General features: G+C 36.3%; 3 protein-coding genes across 5 annotated transcripts in view; all 3 read right to left on the bottom strand.

Moving 5' to 3' along the window:
- Window positions 1-3608: 3608 nt before the first annotated feature.
- Window positions 3609-7752, bottom strand: LOC132854709 (uncharacterized). Its single transcript, XM_060883286.1, has 6 exons — window positions 7655-7752; window positions 6632-6958; window positions 5795-5929; window positions 5458-5660; window positions 4262-4499; window positions 3609-4097 (listed from the first exon to the last, which is right to left on the bottom strand). The coding sequence occupies exons 1-5, from the start codon at window positions 7672-7674 to the stop codon at window positions 4270-4272; spliced, it is 915 nt and encodes a 304-aa protein (XP_060739269.1). The 5' UTR covers window positions 7675-7752; the 3' UTR covers window positions 3609-4097; window positions 4262-4269.
- A 1840-nt stretch (window positions 7753-9592) lies between these two features.
- On the bottom strand, window positions 9593-11290 carry LOC132854983 (uncharacterized). The gene is made up of 5 exons (XM_060883674.1): window positions 10926-11290; window positions 10659-10775; window positions 10380-10567; window positions 9764-9969; window positions 9593-9616 (listed from the first exon to the last, which is right to left on the bottom strand). Exons 1-5 carry the CDS (start codon window positions 11135-11137, stop codon window positions 9593-9595), a joined length of 747 nt encoding a protein of 248 aa, XP_060739657.1. The 5' UTR covers window positions 11138-11290.
- A 1960-nt stretch (window positions 11291-13250) lies between these two features.
- LOC132855179 (interferon-induced protein 44-like) overlaps window positions 13251-15849 on the bottom strand; it is a 3285-nt gene continuing 686 nt past the window's right edge. Inside the window, exons 2-7 of one of the 3 annotated variants that reach the window (XM_060883951.1) lie at window positions 15825-15849; window positions 15343-15538; window positions 15045-15197; window positions 14750-14915; window positions 14288-14388; window positions 13251-13919 (exon numbers count right to left, since the gene is read on the bottom strand). The exon at window positions 15825-15849 is cut by the window's right edge and continues 27 nt beyond it. In XM_060883951.1, the coding sequence (XP_060739934.1) occupies window positions 13707-13919; window positions 14288-14388; window positions 14750-14915; window positions 15045-15197; window positions 15343-15538; window positions 15825-15849 (854 nt within the window). In that variant the 3' untranslated portion in view covers window positions 13251-13706. Of the gene's footprint in view, window positions 13920-14287; window positions 14389-14749; window positions 14922-15044; window positions 15198-15342; window positions 15539-15824 lie in introns of all 3 variants that reach the window. The other 2 variants (XM_060883952.1, XM_060883950.1) reach the window with 2 other exon arrangements.

Raw genomic sequence — 15849 nt, 5'->3', positions numbered from 1 at the left:
AGAAAAAGACATTTATTTGGATTATATTCAAGTTAGGGTTTTCCCTTTATTTATTTATTTATAATACATTTGTTTACATCGAGTCTTAATGTTTATGTCCAGTAAAACCAGAGTCTAACCATCTCATTTGTAACAATTAAATAGTTTTGTCGCTTTCTTGCACCTTGTTAGCACCTTGTTAGCAGGCTAGCATGTTGAGACTTGCCTGTTGATTGCGTCTTTGTAATTGGTGTCTGTAAAGCTACATTGTATTCGACAGAAGGCTTTTCAGAGCTCAGAATTATTGTACATTTTTACTTTACCTTTGAGGTTCCATTCAAAACAATTTTGAAGTCTTCTCAGCTTCTTATGGAGTTCACTTTGCTTCCTGGTCAGTAACCAGAATCCTAGCCTATTTGCATCTTAAAGCCGTAGGTGTCGCTGTTAGAAGCTTAAGAGGATTTATCTTTGTATAATTTTTCCACTGAACATTGCATTCTGAATATACTATTTATTTCATAGTCATTAAGTCCAACATCATTAGACTGTATCACATTTACAAAATCTGGCAGACACTCTTATCTATAGAGACTTACATTTCAACTCATTTTATACAACTGAGCAATTGAGGGTTAAGGGCCTTGCTCAGGGGCCCAGTGATGGCAGCTTGGTGGACCTAGGGTTCAAACTCACAAACTTCCGATTGGTAATCCAACATCTTAGACACTAGGCTACCACATACAGCTTGACTAGAAGTCATGATATCTTTACTCAAGCCTCAGGACATTTTTAATATTTAGCGTTTCAGGTTTGACTAAATTTCGCACTGAGTCATCTGTCCCCCAAAGCATGCAAGGTAACCTCATCACCAAAGCATTTCGTGAGTGTTAGCATTAAAAGCTAACGTGTTAGCATGATTTAAGCTTTCCACTGTGTTTTTTTTTAACTGCTGCTAGAAAAAAAATCCCTGACACGATTACAAGTTATAACTCATCTTTGAAACTAAAACTAAAACCATTAATTCAACCTGTATCACATATGAGAGAGAGAACCGGTTCAGTTTGACACAGAGTGAATCTAATGCCAAATTTAGTCACAGGTATCTAGTTCATCAGAGCTCTGAGTATATTGCCGCAAAATAAGGTAGAAACAAAAAAAAAAAAAGGTACTCATATTTAAAGTAAATTATAAGTTTTACTTTACCTTGCTTTTGTATTTTTATGTAGAAGTCATGGCAGAAAATCTACGCTTCTCATTCAGCTATAAGATGGCTGCAATTTCAAGAGAATGGAGGAAGTTTGTATGCGTCACAGTCAATGTTAGGATGCTGATGTGGTGTTTGAGGTAATATATTTTCAATCAAAAGGGCTTTCTCTGTTTTTTGGTTTGGAGTGTATGCAAACTTCTTGTATTTGATGTATTTTCTATTTTCCTTGTCTTGAGAGTGTAAGCATCATGTTTGCTTGATGTTAATTGCCTGTATTTCTAGTTGGTTTTATCTGCTGGTAGTTTTAATCTTCCACATTTATTCCTTTCCAGTTAGATCATTTTCTGCTGGGAGTTTTAAGTTTGAATGAATCAGAACATATCTTTAGATTTTGTTTTAATTTTTGCCTTTTTGGGCTATTTTATATTTCTTGCTCAAATATCCCGTAACAACGGACCCTGCAATTCCCCTCCGACCTGCCAGAGGGAACCTTTGCTGGAATACTAACGCTTCCGGGACACTTCTGGGTTCATGGGCATTTAAGATCAATGCAAGTTATCTGCTTATTAAACCTTTACATATTCTCATATTCTGTTTGTTTTCCTTTTTTTGTCCTTTGAGTAAAAAAATAATTTCTTGATGATGATGATTTTAAAAATAGATTGTATTTAAGTGCTAAGTTTGGTGCTGTTTAAGTATTAATGTAATTTTCACTTGATGAATCGCTGTGGATTTTGGGGTAAGGGTAAAGTTTTAGGACCCAGCAGACCTACTATAACATTGTACAAGTTGTCAGTTGGAATTAACTATTAAAGTGAAATTTTATACCTTTGGAGTAAACTTTGCTGTTTAAAACATTGCAAACTAACAATGTGCTTCACATCAGCTATGTATCTTTATTTATTTATTTTCCATTTTGGTTAAAACCATGCTTAAGATTACAGGTGTCTTATCATAATTAACTGGACTGGTGTAGTCAAGAACAGCAGCAATATTATATATATAGTACTGTGCAAAAGTTTTAGGCAGGTGTGAAAAAATGCTGTAAACAAAGAATGCTTTCAGAAATATAAATAATGAGTGTTTATTTATGTTAATTAACAAAATGCAAAGTGAGCAAACAAAAGAAAAATCTAAATCAAATCAATATTTGGTGTTACTACCTTTTGCCTTCAAATCAGCATGAAGTGATGGCACGGCCCCCACAGAACCCTGATCTCTACATCATCGAGAGTGTCTGGGATTACATGAAGAGACAGAAGGATGTGAGAACGCCTACATCCACAGAGGATCTGTGGTTAGTTCTCCAAGATGTTTGGAACAACCTACCAGCCGAGTTCCTTCAAAAACTGTGTGCAAGTGTACCTAGAAGAATTGCTGCTGTTTTGAAGGCAAATGGTGGTCACACTAAATATTGATTTGATTTAGATTTCTCTTTTGTTCATTCACTGAGTTACAAGCATTAGTGACAGAAAAATCTACCAATCAAATTTTGACGATTAATGACAGCACGTCCTCTAGGTCTAGCGATGTGCCCAGTGCTACCCCTAACGTCTGTCGTAAATTTCCAACATATGAACATGAAATTCATTTTCGTGAATTTCAAAGGAAATGACATCCGCTGTTGTAGATCCACTCAATCTTGTTGCCGATCTTCTGAAAACGCCTTTTTCAAGGCGCACTTTTGCAGACAAAGATAAAGAGTTGAGAAAGGAAGACCTACACCCAAACTGGATTCACTAACAAAGGTTTTTTGCGGCATTCGAAAGATTGCAATTATGAGTGCTATGAGTGGCTAACAGCTGCTAACAGCTAGCACCCAGCACAACAAGTCATGGAACACTTTTTGTCAAAAAAGACAGAGGCATGGATTTTATTTACAAGTGACGGGTAAGTGCTTTTGACGAGTATTGTATCATGCAGATTGTGGTTTGAATATGATAATAAGCATTATTAATGGCTTATGCACATGAGTGTGGCTTATGAGTGGTTCGTGTTGCATTGATAGTAGCCTACTGTGGCATGTGGATGTGAATGTGACACTATGCACACAGTGTGCATATGGGATTACATTTATTGATACATGCAGGGAAATTTAGTCTAAATTCAACCCACCCTTACCTAGTATACTGTTTTAGGCTAATTGTTGATCAGCTGTCATGTTGCTGAGTGCCTGTACGTGCAGCCGAATATGCGCATTATTTGCATATGGCTGCGTTAGCTGTAACAGATGAGTATGTATGTGGTTTTCATGCTTACTGAATGCCCTGACTGAAACCTCATGGCACTCCACTATACAGTATATAAATATATATAGTGGTTTATTGGGAGCCCAGGAGTATCAAGAAGGTTACAATGCTTATCAAATGAAAACATATTCATGATACAAATGAATTATGAATTATTACGGCAAATCATAAAATTTTATTGTTTAAGTTTGAGTTTATTTGTATAGCATGTTTAACAATGGACATTGTCTCAAAATGTTTTACAGAAATATAAAGATTTAGAATAAAAATAAAAAGGTTTAAAATTAAATATATATTTATCCCTAATGAGCAAGCCTGAGGCAACAGTGGCAAGGAAAAACTCCCTGAGATGATATAAGGAAGAAACCTTGAGAGGAACCAGAATCAAAAGGGAACCCACCTCATTTGGGTGACATCATAGAGAATATTAAAAATATCAGCTTTTAATTCACTTAGAAATTAAGGTAATTTCTGAATTAATTATAGATTTATACAACAACAGTAAAGTGATAGGGTCCAAGTGGTATTATCAATAACTCCATGGGTCTCCATGAGTCTCCAGGCTGTCCACATGTAGCCATCCCCCGAAGCGACAAAACTCCATCCAGAAGCATCCAGATGGACCAGGCAGATCCAAAAAGTAGACGTTCAAGAATTCGGGGCTCGTGTAAGATGTGTAGATCAACAGAAGGAGAGAGAAAGAAAGACAGAGAAAGAGAGAGTCTTAGGTATGCTAGTGATCAATGGTAACAGACATGAGGGCTAGAGGTAATAAAAGCATTAACTAGTATTTCTACATCATGTAGTGACATTAAAAAATTGTTACCAAACTGCTTAATCAGAATCGGAGCTGCTGCAGGACGGCATTTCTACGTCTTCCACCTGCTGTTCCTGGATACTGGAATTTGGTCGAACATCTGGACAGCTTTGCTTGAAAGGCCTTACTCCCAGGCTGTCCCCAGTCTCAGAAATAGATACAGGGCAGCTTAGATCTTCCATTTCTATGTCTGGATCCCCACCATGCTCATTTGATAAACCTACTCCTTCACCAGTCTCGGCAATGCCTACAGAGGAAAAGAATCATTTGACATCAAGAAATAGTAAATTCACAGGCGTATGTGATTACTCTGCAACATATATTAATGTAGATAACCACAAGGACAGTGAGATTCAGAAGGACTGTGGAATATATTATTTAAAGCAGCCATCTAGAGTGTAGTTGCTAGGAAACCTGGTGGGTAGCTGGGGTTACACATTTGTGTACAGATCTAGAGTTCTACTTCAACCATCCTGACCACCAGGTGTGAGATGAAACACCTGGATACCATTGGACTCATTAGAAAGATATATGTTCAGCACACCTATAGGTCATGGTGATAATGTCCACCACCCAGTGGTCCAGTGTCCACCACCCAATGGGATTTTCACTGTTCAGACAATGGAGCCACTTGCTTCTTTGCAAAATGACAGCTGATCAGCTTTTGTGGTTAAACTTTGGTCAAAATATTACGGTGGGGTATGAAATGGACACAACATTTTCTGCAGGTTCGCCTTCAAGGAATTGTTTGTTTCACAAAATTGAATAATATGAACTTAGGCAGAATCCCTGCAACTCTGGAGTCTCCCAAGTGTCATCGATTCAACCAATGGAAATAAACTGAGCTTTATAGTGTTTAGAGACTCCCGAGTCAGGGTTTATAACTCTAGTTTATAAGTTTAAGTTTATTATAAGTTATGTTCCTGTGCCTCACCCCAATCTGAATGGTCTTGATACGTTCATGACCCATCATGTAGAAATGTATGAAAAATGCACTCAAGGCAAAATATTTTTGGAGAACAGATTATATGTAGCTGTTTAGCTCCACATGTTATCTATAGAAAATACTGTCATACATCACTTCACGACTTTGTTGGCAGGTCTCAGCTTGCACGAGAGGGTATTAAGGTGATTTTCACAACCCTTAGTGGTTCAGAGAATTAAAACACATCCCAAACCCAAACAGATTAAAACACAAGACTTACCAACTTTATATTCTTCTAACTGGGTTATGTTGACATATACTGCCAAACAAATCATGTAGTATTTAAAATGGTCAGAATCAAAGAGATGAAATGATGGCTTGTTTGGATCATTGTCATATAAATGCCATTCATTTTCAGAGGACTGGAAGCACATAGTCATGTGCTTATCTTTTCCAATCAGCAAAAAAATGCAGGCAAAATCCCTAGAAGAAAGATAAATACACTGGTCAGAGGACATGTCGGGGATAAAGAGAAAAAAACTTGACTTTCAAACTTCTATGTAACATCTCCTATGTTTTGCTATGTAAAATGATTTGTCATGTATTTGTACAATGACCTTTTTTTCTCTTCATCGTTAACATGGTGTGGCAGTTTAACACACGGAACATTGGGAACTTTAACAGGAACCAGAATTAGAGGTGGATCAGATGGGTTTCCCAAAACAAATACTCTGCCAAATTTCTTAAGCTTCCTGTAAAGACAAACATCACATTACATGCAGAAAAAAGAGATATAACACACATGCTAAACTAAACAAATCTTGCTCCTTGATCAAGCTTAAATACAAGGAAACACATAATAGTACCTGAATAGCACTGCACTAATACCTGAATTAATTCTTAATCGTGGAGCAAATCACGTGAATTCATGCATGAATAATGAATACATTAAGTACATGTTAGTCCACATTTGTTAGTTAATATACTGTAATAATTGATACAGAGAGATAAACTACATCTAGACAGAAAGGAATTGCACTGGATGGCTTTGGATTACTTTTTAATAAACTAACCTGATCCTGCTTATTAAATCTAGAAAGAGCTAATAATAATATACACAACAATTGAACAAAAATTCAACAATTTAACCCATTTTGTGTAATGCATTTACTTTTAAATCCTATTGTCGTACTAATACGTGTACTTTTCATTCATATTTTTTCTTATAAAGCAAATTTGACTTTCCCACTACATGTTAATTGATATGTTAACTAATTAACGTGTACTAACATGTGCATAAAGCAGTCGTTATTTCCCACATCAATTCACGGTTATGGTTAACTCTCCATTAGTTCATGATTATACATGTCAACTTCTCATTAGTTCATTAAGAAGTCAGTATAAATTGATGATTAATGCAGGATTATTCGCTTTAAATTTGCTTATACACTTACCTGATTATTTTACAATCGTTTGGAGAACTTTCTGGCCATACCAGTTTTTCAAAAAGTGGGAAATATTCTTCGACGTTGCCAAAAAGGTCGACTTTTCCATGATTTAGCTCAGTTACACAGAACGTCCGAGCCTCATTATACTTTTTATTGTTTAACAAAGAAATAAGTTCTCTGAAAAAGTCATTTCTATTTAAAAGATCTGCTATATTTGGACAGCAGATATAAGCTATATGAACGGCAGTTAGGACAGTGTCCAGGACGCAAGTGTTAGAATATCGATCTGAGCCAGCTTTGATAGCATAGTGTTCTTTAATCAGCAACTTGATTCTAGAAAAAAAAAACATAAAAACCAGAGAGATTCAGAACAGTTAACAGAGAAAATGTAAAGATGAGCCTTATTATAGAACCACAATCACTAGTCTAGTCTAGCATGCAGAATTTAGAGTGTTAAATCATGAACAAGAGAAAATCTGTGCTAACTAGCATTGTGCTAACTAGCATTTTAACTTTGTTGATGAGACTTCAGTGTTGTCAAAAAGTTGCAATATGAAATGGATTAGTAACACAACGACACCTGCTGTGACCAAAAGCCGACATCCCCAAATTTCAACCATCCCCAAATCCTCCAACATGCTGACTCATTGCGGTGTTTTTGTTCTGTAAAAACTAGAGCATAAAGGTGACGTGTTTACTTTCTAGCTTGTTGTGATTTAGCATCCGGTTTTCCCCTATTTCAGCCCGTCTTCTCACAACGTTTGTGTCTACGCATTAAAAAAACTAAAAAAGGGAACCGAAAAGTCATCACAACTCATTGCTCGACCGAAACTTCTCATATTTAATACACATTATTCATGAGATAAGATCCTGAATGTCGCATGCTAGAAAACTAAAAGATGCTAACATGTTGAGACCAGCCTAGTGATTCCAGTTCTGTAACTAGGGCTGTCATAAGTGTCTTTAAAACTTTGTATGGATTCTATTTCATAGCAATATCTTATTCTTATTCTATATCTTAATCTTTACCTTTGAAAAAATCTTTGCATTGTAAATCAGTTTAAAGCTCTCCGCTGTCGAAGAAATCCTGTCGATCGACTTCCTCCTGTTCGCGGAACGGAAGTACCCACAGAGCAGATTACATCATGTGACCTCAAAAGGAAATGTAGGTAAAAAAAAAAGTTTCTCAGTGATGTGGTGTTTGAAACAAGCTGTATGATAAAGCCGTAGTCTTTTACAGACGCAGACTAAATTTTAAACTTTAAACTAAGCTTGTATAAGGTTTCCAGAGAACATAGCATTCTGTACACTGTAAATTCAACAGTTGTTTACATTATGAGACAACATTACTGAAAGTGATACAATGATTCACAAATGAGTCTTTAGGAAACATAAGTTCATCACATTCTCCTACTTCTTTGTCTGATATAAACATTAGCAAAAAGTCCATTTTAGAGATGCACATTTCAGATCTTTATTCCACAAGGACTCACCTAAAAAAGCCTCAACAAAGTGATTCTCAAATATTTTGCACTTGCATAGTCCATTAACTGTAAAATAAAGATTTATACATTCAGTAAAATAAAATGAAATAATTTAATTCCATAGAATACATTTTTGCTTATTGTGGTTTGAATTAAACTCATTCAATACAAATAGTCAAATAAACAGCCTTTTTTTGAGCACTTTAAAAGAATTATTTATCACATACACACCACGGTTTGTAAAACTGCAATTATGCAACAAGTAGCCCAGGAGTTATGAAGTAAAACGAATAAGTTTTACAATTGAACCAGACAGCCACTGATAAAATAGATAAAAAGGAAAGGTCCAGTCTGAAGTAATTTATACTGACGTACGTGTCCCTTAGTGACACTTGTTTTCGGATTGCGTCCCACTAAGGAATGTGTCCTAGTTTGCACGGGTTAGTTTGAAAACACAAGATGGTCTTACCTTGAACAGGGTTGTCCATCTAAGTCCCTCGGTCTTCTAACAAAGGATCCTCTTCAAGTTCTTCTACCTAATCTATTGTTTGAATCTTTAGATGAAGGAGTCAGACTTGGACCTTCTTGTCTTTTCAGGGTCCTCACAATGGGAGGCCTTGTTTTTATTAAAAGCAATGTAATACAGATAAATGTGTGTAATATATGTAAAGTAAAATAAAAGAAAATGACAAATAAAATCTCCTTCAAATATTAGAATAAGTAAAAGTTATTGAAATGCAAAGATGGTAACAAACCCAGAAACACTCTCCAAGTGTAAGCCTGCATTTGTTCTATGATGCAAAATTGATAAGCAATGACCACGTACAGTATAATACGCTCTGGTTCTCCCTAGAATAATGCACACCTAACTGGCTTTCAGATGGGCTTTTATACAGACGTTACGTTGTTACTGCCAAAGTTGGATTTTGTTGTGAATTTTGACTACTTCTGTCTTTTCCACCTCCAAATCATTTCTTGCTGTGACATTGGAGATTTCAACAGGTTTGTAGACCATCTTTTCTTTCTTAAAATATCAAAAGACCTATATATGGTTATATGGTTGCATTTAACTTCCCGTAACTACAAAGCTGTGGTTACTAGGGCATGATGTTGTCAGATATTCTCGCCGCAAGTTCTTGCTGTGAGGGTTCAAATACATCATAATCAAATTTCACTGCGAGTGAAATTTGATTTGAATGGATTTCTTCAGTCACTCATATTTAACATTTTTAATTTTTCAACCAAGCCTTCAACCTTTTTGAGTTTTTCTTCTATCTTTAATTGCTTTCTAGCCTTATGCTTCTCCTTCCTTCTCTTGTTTTTCTGCTTCTTTGCAGAAAATATCTATCTAATCTATTTATTTCTGTCTGTCTTCTAACAGATAAGTTTTTAATAAGTTTTAGATAAGTCATTGGCCTAGGTGTATCACTGTAAGAAAGTATGTTGCCTGTATTCTTAATGAAGTCAGAGTTTCCTAAAAGTCCTACAACTCCACTCCATGGCCCTCCTACAACAGAAGTAAAACAAATAAGTTTTACAATTCAACTAAACAGCAAAATTTAAAATATCTCTTTCATCCATCATAAGATCATATGATCGAAAATTCATAAACGATCAAAAACGATCATAACTAGCTTTATTTTAATAGAATCACAGCTGCTGCCGGAACGTCTTCCACTGGCTCATCCAGGTGATCAGATATTGTGGGAATATCTAGCGGGTTTGAATAATAAGGCCTTTGTCCCAGTCCTTGTCCAGTCTCGGGAATAGCTACGGGGTAAATGTACGGCTCTGGATCACCCAGGGAACTTCTTATACCTAAATCGAAAGGCATTGCTCCTGCTCTTGTCTCAGCAATGCCTGCAGTGAGAAATAAAGAAAAGGGTGTCACTGTATACTAAAGACATTAGAGGATACAGAAGTATAGGTGAAAGTACTCGTTATGGAACTAGCAGCGGCATTTTAGGAACCTACACAAAACTTTAGTACTTAAGTCTTCAATCCCTAAACAAAATGAACATTTTGGGAATAGAGAAGAGAGAGATCACTGTCAATAATAGAATAATTGGTAAAAAAATTTATTTCCATCTAGGCTGAGAAGTATACAAGCTGAGAAGAGGAAATGAATGATGTTTGTATGATCACAAAATTGATTTTTTTTTTTCAAACATCACTTTATGATTTTGTGGTCAGATTTGAAGTTATTCTCACTACCTTCAGTGGTTAAGAACAGTGGAAACAATTACACAGCAAAAAGTGAAAACTCATACCAAATTGTGTTAGGTTGATGTATCCAGCCATGCAAATGACATAATCATTAATCTTGTCCAAGTGAAAATTCTGGAAAGAAGGTTTTGTTTGATCGTTGTCGTAGAGCTTCCAGTTGTTTCTGGAGAATCTAAAACACATGGTCATGTGCTCGTTTTTGCTAAGCAGCAAAAACTGCAGCTGAAAGATTCTAAAAGAAAGATAAATATAATGTTCAAGGGACACAGAGCTTCACAGGGAGAAAGAAGAAAAGTTCAGCTTTCACACATTTCTAGACTTACCTTTTCTTCTTATCTTCAACGTAAAAAATTGGTTTTGTAGTCAACCAGTACCCGAGAATTAGTGCTGGATCTGCTGGATCTCCCAAAGCCTTGATGTAGCCGAACATTTTAAACTGGCTGCCAAGACAAACACTGAATTACACAGGAAATGGATGTAATCTTGCTTCTTACATATTAACTACTCTATTAAAATAAGCTAGATAATGAATTCTATGCATCACGTTATATATATTTATTCCTTGTAATAAATTACTTGAATTTACTTACCTGAATATTTCTTCATTAATCCGACTCTCACTTGGTATCTTTATGTTAGAAAACATTTCAGCACATACAAGTTTATCGATCAACGGGAAATTGTCATGGACAGTGCCATAAAAGTCCATTATGTGAACCGTTTGAGAAATGTTGCTTTGATTGATCTGCTGCAAACTAACCATTCCAGCCTCATGGTAATTTTCACGATTCAGTAAAGACATAAGACGATTGAATAACTTGTCTGAATTTAAAACATCTTCGACGTTTGGAAATATAATAGACGTAATGTGAAACGCAGCCAAATGTGAGTCGATAGCGCATGTTCTTCGGTATAGTGAAGTATTGTCCTTTATGTAGGAGAACCCCCTTTCGGTCATCAGCCTCCACAAATTTAGCAACCTGGAAAACAGTAATAAATGAAAATAATCAGGTAATATATTTTTTAACATAACATTTAAAAACCTGCACTATAAAGAAATAAACCTGACTATAGCATGTTGCTTAACTAGCATAATAACTAGCGAACTGGAGCTTTCTTCACAGATCATGCTTACTAGGTGTCAGTTAGCTAGCAAGCTAGACTAGACTAGCATTCTAGAACTTTCTTACAGATACTGAGTAGAAAAAAAAACATTATTTGAACTGTATTACATGCAAGTTAGGGTTTTCCATTTATTTATTTATTTATTTATTTATTTATTTATTTATTTATTTATATGACATTTGTTTACATCCAGTCTTAATGTTTTTGTCCAGTAAAACCAGAGTCTAATAATTTCATTTGTAATGATTAAATAGTTTTGTCTGTTTCTACACTGTAGCAGCTTGTTAGCCAGCTAGCATGTTGAGACTTGCCTGTTGATTGTCTTTGTAATAAGTGTGTGTAAAGCTACAGAAGGCTTTTCAGAACTCAGACTTCTTGTACATTTTTACTTTACCTTTGAGTTTCCATTTTAAGCAATGTTTTAAGTCTTCTCAGCTCCTTACAGAAGTCACTTTTCTTCCTGGGCAGTGAAAAGATGTCGGTGTTAGAAGCTTAAGAGGTTTTATCTTTGTATAACTTTTCTACTGAACACTGCATTCTGGATATACTATTTATGTCATTTCTATTTTATGTCATTTGGGCCAACATCATTAATTTCATCATTTCAACTGAGCAATTGAGGGTTAAGGGCCTTGCTCAGGGGCCCAGTAATGGAAGCTCGGTGGATCTTGGAATTTAACTCATGATATCTTTACTTAAGCCTCAGGATATTTTTAATATTTAACATTTCAGGTTTGACTAAAGTTCGCACTGAGTCATCTGTCCCCCAAAGCATGCAAGGTAAACTCATCACCAAAGCATGTAGTTTGTGACTGTTAGCATTAAAAGCTAACGTGTTTGCATGATTTAAGCTTTCCACAGTGTTTTTTTTTAACTGCTGCTAGAAAAAAAATCCCTGACACGATTACAAGTTATTACTCATCTTTGCCAGTAAAACCATAAATTCATTCCGTATCACATATGAGAGAGAGAACTGCTTCACTTTGTAATCGCTGAATCTAGTGCCAAATTTTGTCACAGGTATCTTGTTTATAAGAGGTCTGAGTATATCGCCGAAAAAGAAGGTAGGAGCAAAAAAAAATAAAAAATTAGTACTAATGGTACTCATATTTAAAGTAAATTATAAGTTTTACTTTACCTTGCGTTTGTATTTTTATGTAGAAGTCATGGAAGAAAATCTACACTTGTCATTCAGCTATAAGATGGGGGCAATTTCAAGAGAATGGAAGAAGTTTGTATCCGTCACAATGAAACAGGAAATGGCGTGATGGTGATGTGGTGATTGAGGTAATATATTCAATCAAAACGGATTTCTCTGTTTTGTGGTTTGGAGTGTATTCATCTGTGCTAAACACATTATTTATGCAAACTTGTTGTATTAGATGTTTATCTATTTTCCTTGTCCTGGGAGTGTAAGCATCATGTTTGCTTGATGTTAATTGGCTGTATTTCTACTGGGAGTTTTAAGTTTGAATGTAGTAGAACATAGCTTTAGATTTTGTTTTAATTTAGTTCAATCCAATAGTGACAACTAATGCATCCAATTGTACTGTACAGCTTGTACAGCAATGCAAAGTGTTTTCTTGCTCAAATATCCTGTAACAACGGACCCTGCGATTCCCCTCCGACCCGCCAGAGGGAACCTTCGCTGAAATACTAACACTTCTGGTTCACTTCTAGGTTCAGGGGGATTTTTTTTTTTTTTTGGCATTTGAGAAAAATAATCATTTCTTGATGTGAGTTGTGTTCACGTTTCATTTCTACACAAATGAGCCATAAAAAAGAAGCTGTAATATTTACATATTTATTCCACACTTTGCTTACAAAAAGCCTCAAGCATTTTATTTCATTGCGGCTGTGACTTTGACAAGTTTTTCTTACAAATATTTACTCTTACTTAAATTTGCTACTTGTTCTGTTCATGGTTTTATAGATGTACCAAACAAGCAATAGAAAAACATTGCTGCACTTCTGCACATGAACTTTAACAGTAATGATTAAAGAAGTAACAATGCGTGAAATGGAAAATAACAAACGACATCATATAAATCCGTGTGTTTTACTAACATTCCCGACAATGCACAATTTTTGAATAAGACCAGTTCTGCTGTAGGATTTTTCTAAGCTGATATATAACCATATGATTTCTATAAGCTGATATATAACCATATGATTTCTATAAGCTGATATATAACCATATGATTTCTGTAAGCTGATATATAACCACTCAAATGATGGGGTGTGATCTACAGTTTGATCTTCCTGTCATCTTCAGGTGTTAAGTTCACGGGAAAGTCGTATTGGTCCTCGAATGAGTCATTCACAGCCTGTAAGATGTTCATAACTGCACTCAGGAGCAGGATGTCAGTGTTGCAGTCTACCGTCAGCGTGGACAAGTAGTTCTTCACCGGGAGAACGTAGGACAACGGCAATCCTACCAACGTGGCTGCTTTCTGCATCTGGGTACAGAAACAAAGTTGAGTTTATTATATGCTCCTAAATTTTTTTACAGGATTACAGAAGTAAAAATCTCAAGATATTATGAAAAGGAGTAACTAGTACAGTACTGTAGTTACATTTACGGTGTTTTGCAGACACCCTTATCAAGAGTGACTTATAATTTATACAACTGAGGGTTAAGGGCCTGCTTTAGGGTTCCCAGCAGTGGCAGCTTGGTGGACCTGGGATTTGAACACATGTCCTTCCGATCAGTAGTCCAGTGCCTTAACCACTTGGCTACCACATCCCTAAATCCCAGAATATGCCCATTTAATGCATATAAGCCATGATAAACTGTTAAACTCGGTCATTAAATGAAATGCAGTACTTTTTCCTGCACAGGTCGACTGGAGTAGACGTCCATCACATCTTTCTGCACTGCCAGACACACCTGGTCCACGTGAGTGAGCAAAACAAGCTGAGGGATTCCTAAAGAACGAGTCATAACGTTATGAGAAGATTGATGTAGGCTGGTCAGCTCTAAAAGTATGTTGGAGAATAACTTTCAGTGTGAAATAAAGGTTCAAAAGCTGCAAATGGACATAATGTAGTCTTCTTTCTGAGAAATATCTAGCTATCTAGCTAGCTAGCTAGCTACAGTATCTACCTCTAAATAACAGCATTAAGATACATTTTTGTTGGTTCAGAAAGGGACTTAAAGATGAATTTCTTCCTGGCTGCCTGTCAGTGAGCTATAAAGAAACTGTGATCTCCTGATAGCCAAAAGTGAAAGATTAGGCTACAACCTGAATAATTTCTGGCACAGGATAACAAGCACAGGATAACTTACCCAGGTCCGATATGGTGGTGCGCAGTTTCCTGAGTGTGGACTCCAGGCTGCTGGGGTACAATGACACTTTGGAGGCATCGAGCACAAAGAGGACGCAGTGAATCTTCTCCTTCAGGGTGGGTTTCTCTACGTAGTCACTTACTGTATCAGTGACTGTAACACCTCTCTGGAACTGGAGCCAATATACAGATCAAGTTTTCATTGGACAGATAGGTTAGGTCAAGCTTCTGATTGGTCAGTTGTTCTAATAATGGTAATAATAATAATAGTAGTTAATTGCGAATGTGTCCAGTACCTTGTATCCTTCTGGGATGTGGCCTTTGATGACAGCCAGGGCATCAGCGTAAGAGAGACCAGTAGAGTCGTCGTCTCCTAGTGGCATCACATCACAGAGACTCAGGACAGTCGGAGAACCTCTCGGGTTAACCCGGATATCATACGTTGTCATCTGGGTGGGAGAATAATTTTCAGAACATTTTGCATCAGGTCATTATCACAAGCATAGATATCAACAGAAATCAATGGAATTCATGTGGACAGGAGCAACACTGAGCATTGCAGTGTCTGAAGAAACAGATGTATATTGTTATGACCTTCTGGGTGAACCCCTCAAACCCTGTTCCAACGTTGGGGAGATGTACCACACGCTTGTACATGGCGGATCTGACAGAGTTGATGAAGCTCGATTTTCCTGAAGCCACTGGACCCAAGAGTAAAACCTTCACCTGAGTTAGAGACTCCAACAACAGCTTGTAAGAGACAAAACTCTTCCTCAGGTCTTCCCTGGTCCTAAACATGAGACAGAGACTATTATACATCAGATTTATTGCCTGTATGAATAATTAGATTGTGCGCAAAATTAATAAGACAAGACTTTGCAGTTGGACATTGCTTTTAAATATTTCTGTGGTTAGTTAATAAAATATAATATTAAATAATGATTTGTCTATCTATCTAAAAAAAGTTTACACACCCCTGTTCAGATATCAAGCCTTTTTTTCTCATTTGTTTCTCTATACATGTTCCACTTTACTCTTTACCTTTACTTTAGAGAAAAAGAAGGAAAAAGACTTACGTATCACGCCAGACCACTTCTCTCC

This window comes from Tachysurus vachellii, chromosome 12, assembly GCF_030014155.1.
Source record: "Tachysurus vachellii isolate PV-2020 chromosome 12, HZAU_Pvac_v1, whole genome shotgun sequence".
In the NCBI taxonomy this organism is placed as follows: Eukaryota; Metazoa; Chordata; class Actinopteri; order Siluriformes; family Bagridae; genus Tachysurus; species Tachysurus vachellii.
The sequence above is the reverse complement of the archived record's forward strand: the minus strand, read 5'-3'. Positions and strand labels throughout refer to the sequence as shown.

What these genes read in the sequence shown, in the direction of transcription:
- LOC132854709 (XM_060883286.1), bottom strand. Translation starts at nt 7,674, where the DNA reads ATGCAAAGATTTTTTCAAAG. An exon ending in ATGCAAAGATTTTTTCAAAG is followed by an intron (nt 6,959 to 7,654) that starts GTAAAGATTAAG and finishes TTTTTTTTCTAG; the next exon opens with AATCAAGTTGCTGATTAAAG. An exon ending in AACGATGAAGAGAAAAAAAG is followed by an intron (nt 5,661 to 5,794) that starts GTCATTGTACAA and finishes TCTTTCTTCTAG; the next exon opens with GGATTTTGCCTGCATTTTTT.
- LOC132854983 (XM_060883674.1), bottom strand. Translation starts at nt 11,137, where the DNA reads ATGTCTTTACTGAATCGTGAAAATTACCATGAGGCTGGAATGGTTAGT. An exon ending in ATTAATGAAGAAATATTCAG is followed by an intron (nt 10,776 to 10,925) that starts GTAAGTAAATTC and finishes TTGTCTTGGCAG; the next exon opens with CCAGTTTAAAATGTTCGGCT. An exon ending in AAGACGTTCCGGCAGCAGCT is followed by an intron (nt 9,617 to 9,763) that starts GTGATTCTATTA and finishes CTTCTGTTGTAG; the next exon opens with GAGGGCCATGGAGTGGAGTT.